The sequence below is a fragment of the Penaeus japonicus genome, unplaced genomic scaffold (genome assembly GCF_977035675.1).
Source record: "Penaeus japonicus unplaced genomic scaffold, GWHDUDI00000001_assembly GWHDUDI00000004, whole genome shotgun sequence".
NCBI classification, from domain to species: Eukaryota; Metazoa; Arthropoda; class Malacostraca; order Decapoda; family Penaeidae; genus Penaeus; species Penaeus japonicus.
Genome location: NW_028234406.1, coordinates 35,276,600 through 35,284,099, shown reverse-complemented (window position 1 = coordinate 35,284,099; position 7,500 = coordinate 35,276,600). Strand labels below are relative to the sequence as shown.

Genomic DNA, 7,500 nt, shown 5'->3' with positions numbered 1-7,500 from the left:
GAGAGAGGGAGAGGGAGGGAAGGAGAGGGAGGAGGGAGAGGGAGGGAGGGAGGGAGGGAGGGAGGGAGAGGGAGGGAGGGAGAGGGAGGGAGGGAGAGGGAGAGGGAGGGAGGGAGGGGGAGGGAGGGAGGGAGGGAGGGAGGGGAGGAGGGAGGGAGGGAGAGGGAGGGAGGGAGGGAGGGAGAGGGGAGGGAGGAGGGAGGAGAGGGAGGGAGAGGGAGGAGAAGAGGGAGGGAGGGAGGGAGGAGGGAGGGAGGGAGGGGGGAGAGGAGGGAGGGAGGGGGGGGGGGAGAGGGAGAGGGAGGGAGGAGGAGAGGGAGGGAGAGGGAGGGAGGGAGAGGGAGGGAGAGGAGGGGAGGAGGAGGGAGGAGGAGAGGGAGGAGAGGGAGGAGGGAGGGAGAGGGAGGGAGAGAGGAGGGAGGGAGGAGGGAGAGAGGGAGAGAAGAGAGAGAGAGAGAGAGAGAGAGAGAGAGAGAGAGAGAGAGAGAGAGAGAGAGAGAGAGAGAGAGAGAGAGAGAGAGAGATATGTAGGGAGGGAAAAGGAGAAGATTTTGTCATCCAGATTATGATCATGACCTTCAGTGAGATGCCACCCGTTAATTCAAAGCCAAAGACTGGAGAGAGAGGGAGGGAGAGGGAGAAAGAGAGAGAGAGAGAGAGGGAGGAAGAGAGAGAGAGAAAAGAAAATATTTATATAATCAAATTGGAAAAATTATCTTATACAACTTATAGCCTAATTCAATACAAAGAAAAAAAAAGAAAAAAAAAGAGGAAGAAAATCACACCATAAATAAAGGAGTAGATGAGTAAAATGTAGCAAAGACTTATGTTTGGAGGAACAGCGCTGCAAAGATGTGGGATGGGTGGGGGCGACGGGGGATTCTGAGCAGGCACTCAGAATGCCCCAGGTGCATACGCCAGCTCTTGCAGTCTCCTGTTCCTTATTTATCTTTCCGGAGCAACGATCATTCACAACGTTCACACCCTCTGAAAGATACGCGTCTAAACCTATTTATAATAGAGATACTGTGATGATATTTTCAGAGAATCAAGTCAGATGATCAAGGACGGTGTTGCCAGATTTTCACAATTTTTAATTTTTTAAAATTTTCCTGCTAAAAATCGTGTTACCCTGCCCCTTAACCTTATGATGACGGTGCGTGACACCTATGTGAAACAGCTAAATTCCCGATGATGGGGCGACACACCAGTGTGACGTTCCCGATGCAATATTGCATAGGTAGGGGGTTTCCACTTATTGCCGGGCCCGTCGGGAATGGGTTAAGGTTAATAGAATGATGCCAATGTTAAGCAAGTGTATCGTATAAGGGGGCATAGTCACTTATACAGACTTATGATAATTGAAGGACTGCCACATATTCTACACATAGGTATTCATAGCCCTACAAGGCACATCTATAAATTTAGCAGCTTTAGAGTAGGGACATATTTCCTACAGAGATACAGCATATCTCCTACACTCAATAATCTGTTCTGTCACTTTTCCTACACTAGCGGGGTGCCTCTGCACTCGGCAGAACTTGATCGAACAATTGCAGAATGGGACATACACATTGACTCAATTCACCAATGCTGTGTCATACACATATGATAGTTCTGTTTCAGCATCTCTACTTTCTGGAGACAGTGCTGGTGAGAGTGGGAATGAACATCGCAACAACATAACTGGTGCACAAGATGTTCCTCCCGAATTTCAGTGTAGCATCTGCCTAAAATGAAGGGAAAGAACAGTTGTTCTTCTGCCCTGCTGACATGCTTCCTGCTGTGCAGATTGCATAGCTATCCTTGTATCAGCAGCAGATAATAACAATCCTGCAGCATGTCCCACTTGTTGTAATGCCATTCATGACAGGCTTGAGGTTTTTCATTTAAAAAAAGTATATTAGTTAAGTGTTGAAGTTGTTTTGTTGAGAAAAACAAAGTACCATTGTAAGGAGAAATTAAAGGTGCCAAATTTATTTTAGTTTCATTTTATATGCATCATTATTCTCCAAACTTTTACCGGTGTTCATATTTATAGGAGATATGACAGTATAACTGTAGGAGTTATTCCAACATCTGCTGTATCACTGTAGGAAATATGTTGTGATTCTAAAACCTGTTAAAGTTGTGGATGTTCCCTGTAGGAAATGTGGTGCAGCCCCTCATAATTGACTCTCATGTTGCTTACTTCACTTCAGCAGGAGCACTACAATTTTTTGATTGAGTAATAAGCAGAATATCTTTCTTACATCAAGAAATGAAGGTATTTTTTAAGCCATTCACGAAAGGGCAATTCGGGCTCTGAATGGTCAGAATGCCAGGGTTTTCAAACGCATAAGCCTAACGCCTCAGGATTCTTGGGCGCACTAGCTGCGAGCCTGGGCTGTTTGCCTGCTCACCCCAAGTACCGGCCTTGACCAAATATCTCACCGCCGGTGTCTGACTCAAAAACCACGAAACATGTCAGCATGTCATCTGGCGCAAATGGGTTAATATATCATGCTTTAACTCCATTTTTGGGCTTGATACATTTAGATGGTTCTGAAAAGAGAATTAAATTATCTTTCAGGTTATATGCCTATGCCAGGAGGAGGACCAAATATGCCATACAGCCCAGCTCAAACTGGTGCCAACACTGTGTACCCGCCCTACCCCACACAACCGAGTGGCTATCCTCCATCATCCACACCTTATCCTGTGTATCCTCCAGCAAGTACAGCAGGATACCCTCCCTCTCAGCCCCCCACTTCATATCCGCCACCTTATTCTGCTGGGGGCATAACATATCCTCCTTACCCGTCCACTACATCCAGCGTCCCTACAGGGGTGAGTTATCTCAAAAGCAGATGTTTGTATGTTTTAAAAATTTCAATATAGAAGTATCATTTCAGCTTCAAAAGTTACTTCTATTCTCAGCCTTTCATTACTTCAACAGGCTACAGAGACTAGTGGGGTGACTGGAACAAGCACAACAACCAGTACTGGCACAATCACAGAAGAGCACATACGCGCATCACTTATCTCGGCTGTAAGTGATCGTGTCCGAGCTAAACTCCGAGACAGCTATGGTGGCTCTCAGGCAGAGGTATCAGTGTTACGGCAACAGCAAGCAGACCTTAACCAAGGGAAAGTCAAGCTTGAGGGCCTTATCAGCAAATTGGAGCAGGAACAAGTAAGTCATTTGTTTTTTGTTTTTCAAGATTTATTTGACAGATGATATTGACAGTTCAGAAATCTAACTTGATTTCATGTTGAAACCCAAGTGGGATGGCCAACCTGCTTGTACCTGATAGTTACCATTCATTTTCTCTTCATGTTCCTTCTTTCTTGTTGTCCTAACTGCTAAAGGATGAGAAAATCCTAACCTGACTTTTGCCTTGTGTACCATACAAACCAAATACAACAATGCTTTGTAATAAATGGGCCACAGGATAGAATGATAGTGGTGACTCCAAAAAATTCAGTAAGTATTTGAAAAAGAAGAAGAATAAAATGCCCTGTTGCATTTTCTCCTTGGGTAATGGTTATATCTAATTATAACATATTTTCCTTTTAGTATTAAATTCTCCATCCTCAGGCCTGAAAATGAAGACCTGAGAAATGTTTGCACATCTTGCAGATAACTAGTACTCTACAAGGGTACACTATACCCAAGTAGGGTCTACCATACTTTACAGGCTCAATAAATATCTTATAAGGTAACTCAGATGACAATGCTACAAAAAGTGCTCTAGCACATCAGGACTTGGTAGCAAGCCAATACTCTGATATTGTTTTATTTGCAAAACAATACCAAGTGTTTTAAAAGAATCAAACCTTTTTTAAAATCATTATATTCACACTGTTTTTGTTCTAATAATTTTTATCAATGATAACAGACTGAATTAGATAAGAACATCAGGGTTTTACGCGAGAAAGAGGGAGAAATCAAGAATGTGTTGTCACGCTTGTCGTCTGCTACTGAGCCGCTGAATGTAGATGAAGCAGTCACTACTACTGCACCACTTTATAAACAGTAAGTGTTAGCAAAGTATTAATGATCTATATTAATATAAGTGGAAGTAAGATTGTTAGTGTTGTGAAAGGCAGATGTTTTATCTACTTGCATAGATGGGGGCTGAAAACTAGGAAAATGTAACCTCTATATTTAAATGTCTCATTTGGAAAGGGATAATGAAATATAAATTTTAGATTTGCCATATTTGATAGGTACATTTCATAGCCTTGTAATCCAACCTTGGAATACCAGTTTTATATTTTTTATTTGAGATTAACCCATTCACGACAGGACATATTTTTGCCTACTCCCACTTACGCCGGAAAGTTAACAAGCGTGTGGTGCTTCATGCTTGGATGTTTTCTCGCTGCGAGGGGCCACACTGATCCTCTCAGAGCATTTTTTACCCACCCTATTCTTATGGTTTTCATGAAAGCATAAGTAATTTTTTACTTTATTTTATTTCTTGGCCAAACACATTTGATTTTACAATAGTTTTTCGACTCGGATCTTTCTATTCAACTGATCAAGAAGCAGAAATTACCATGATGTCATCAATATCACATAGTTTTCTGTAATATCAATTTTTTTAACGTTATGTCTCATTTTATGACACTCAAACACCTATTGCTGACGTTTCAGCGTGTCAGTACTGGCCTCCCGGGGCGCGGCCAGAAAATATACCACGTCTCAGGACGTTCCCCGTAATAGCAGGTCAACTGGCGCGAATGGGTTAATGTTATACCTCGTTTTATGACACTCAAACACCTAAACTAAAGTTACAAAGTCTAAGAAACTATTTAAAATTATTATATTTGAGAACACTCTAACAATCTGTTGCTGATGTTTCAGCACATCACAATTGCCCCTCCTAGAACTCGGTGAGAAAATGTTCAATGTCTCAGGACGTCACCCGGGTCCGGGGATATTTTTCGACCTTGTGATAGGATGTCATCTGGTGTGAATGGGTTAAGGACATGTAGACCATGATGAGTTTCCCAGATATATAGTTAGATTAGATAGCTAGAAGACAGTAAGAAACAAAGATAGGAAAGGATTACATGAATATATAATTAACCCCTTGACCTATTTGTGCTGGTTGATGTCCTATCACTTGATCGGAAAATATCCCCAGTTCCAGGGGATGTCTGAAATGTCAAGTATTTTCTTGCTATGATGTACTGGAACGTCAGCAATAAGATGCTAGATTGCTCTTAGATATAATTTTTTCATAATTTCCTAGTCTCTGTTACTTTAGTTTAGGTGTTCGAATGTCATAAAATATATAGTGAAAAAAACAAAAAAAAAATAAAACAAAGAGGTCACAGAAAACTACATAATATTGATGATGTCATGGTAATTTCTGCTTCTGATCTATTGAATAAAAAAAATCTGAGTTGAAGAACTATGGTAAAATCAAATTTGATTGGCTAAGTAATAAGAAAGAAAGAAAAAAAGACTAATGTAATACTATTTCTAATTTTTGATTACCTGTGATATCATGTCACGTCATGTCACAAGGTACATGTACATGCTTGCATGTACATGTATGATTGTTGATATTGTTCTTCTTTTTGAAAAAAAAAAAAGTACAAAATATCTTTTTTGATACGGCACTAAAAGAATGCTTCAACTTTTCATTGGTATCATCACATAGAAGTGAAAGGCAAAGGCAAAGTTCAGTAAAATAACACTAGAAAATCATTGTCTCCTCTGAATGTGGCAATATTTTTACATGCCTCTACATTGTAGACGCAATCATGCAGACCATAAGAATAGGATGGATGAAAAACATGCTCTGAGAGGTTCAGTGCGGTCTTGCGCAGCGGGAAAAAACAAACAAAAGGAAGTATTGTACGCTTGTTATCTTTACAGCTGAAGCGGGAGTAAGTGAAAATATACCCTGTTGTGAATTGGTTAATGATAGATGACCTAATACTCACATCATGGCTTAGCAGATCCTGCTGGTGACATGATGCCATGTCATGGCCTCTGCCTCAGTGGACAAATAGCCCATGGCATTAGGCCTGCGTATTTTGAAATACCTGTGCAAAATGTCTAGACAGTCAAAACCTCTGTTGTTAACCCATCCACAACGGGGGAATTCTAGCCTTGAATGTCCAAATGCCGGGGCGTTCGAATTATTAGGCCTAAATCAATTGAATGGCTGGCACAATACTGTGCCGCCCGGCCACTGGGCTTTTGAATGCGCGGTACACATACTGTACCACCCGTCCTGTGTGGGTTAATGGGTTCATGACTGTTACTATGCTTACATGTTTTTTTTGTGATCAATTAATCTTATAACAACTATTGAAAAATATGCTAATATAGCACAGATACGCTGCCAATCCCTGGTAGATTGGAAAAGAAAACAATAAGCTAGTGTTCAGTTCATTCATGGTTGTAATTTGCCTCTACACAGGATAGAATCTGAATGTGGATTATGCAAACACTTTATATTAGGAAATGTAATGAGAGAATGCCCCTCTATTTTTCTGTCTTTCTTTCTTGTCTTGAAGTAAGTTTCACAAAAGTCTATTGTCTTTTTGTATTTCCTATTCAAAGGTGGTACTACAATTTAATGGCGTAAATGAAATGAGAGGCATGGATGGATGGATAAGAAGGGGAGAAAGTTAGAAAAGGGATGACTATTTGATATTAATTTCTTTGAAATTTGAACCTGTCATTAGTTTATTCTCTACACTAATATAATCTTGGATATGTACCCAGGTTGTTGAATGCCTATGCCGAAGACCAGGCCACACAGGATGCCATTTATTACCTGGGCGAGGCACTGCGGCGAGATGTAATTGACCTTGACTGCTTTTTGAAGCATGTCCGTTCTCTCTCACGGAAGCAATACCAACTGCGTGCGACAATGATCAAGTGTCGAGCCAAGGGTAACATGGCTGGCTGAGATGTTGAACATGCAAGGACAGCCTGATATATGTGGTGTATGTTATAAAGCTTGATTTATGAGTATGTAGATAAGATACTAAAAGTGAATCACTCTTAGGATATTGGTTAAGAGTTATTAGGGTAAAATTCATACATTTGAATATGTGATGAATGGTAATTATGAAATCAGAATGAGTTTATAAAATATATCATTATCTGTGCAATCAATAATTATTAAAAGCTGTTGCAGGAACCTTCCAAGTTTGTTACCTTGTTTGGTTGTATTTGCAGTATCACTGAATTCATACTGTGACAAGGCTGAGTCATGAATTTTTTTTTCATCTTAAAAGTGTGATAAAAATAGGAATTATCATGTATAAAAAGAAGAAAATATATCAATTGATGCTTCTGAGTTAACCAAACAGAAATAATGGTAGTATATTTTCATTGCAAATGAATATAAACCAATGGGATTTTACCCTCTCTTGTGGAATGATTAACGTGTAAAAGTGTGAGTTATATTTCTGTTCTGTATTGCTGGTATTACTTTCATTTTTCAGTTAAGTGTTTTCATGATTGGAAGAAAATTTAGAACAGAA

General features: G+C 40.3%; 1 protein-coding gene across 4 annotated transcripts in view; it reads left to right on the top strand.

Moving 5' to 3' along the window:
* TSG101 (tumor susceptibility gene 101) overlaps nt 1-7,500 on the top strand; it is a 23,811-nt gene that overhangs the window by 14,738 nt on the left and 1,573 nt on the right. For all 4 annotated transcript variants that reach the window (XM_086536519.1, XM_086536517.1, XM_086536518.1 and 1 more), the window contains 4 exons: nt 2,573-2,829; nt 2,939-3,175; nt 3,882-4,018; nt 6,734-7,500. The exon at nt 6,734-7,500 is cut by the window's right edge and continues 1,573 nt beyond it. In XM_086536519.1, coding sequence (XP_086392645.1) covers nt 2,573-2,829; nt 2,939-3,175; nt 3,882-4,018; nt 6,734-6,920 — 818 coding nt within the window. In that variant the 3' untranslated portion in view covers nt 6,921-7,500. The remainder of the gene's footprint in view (nt 1-2,572; nt 2,830-2,938; nt 3,176-3,881; nt 4,019-6,733) is intronic.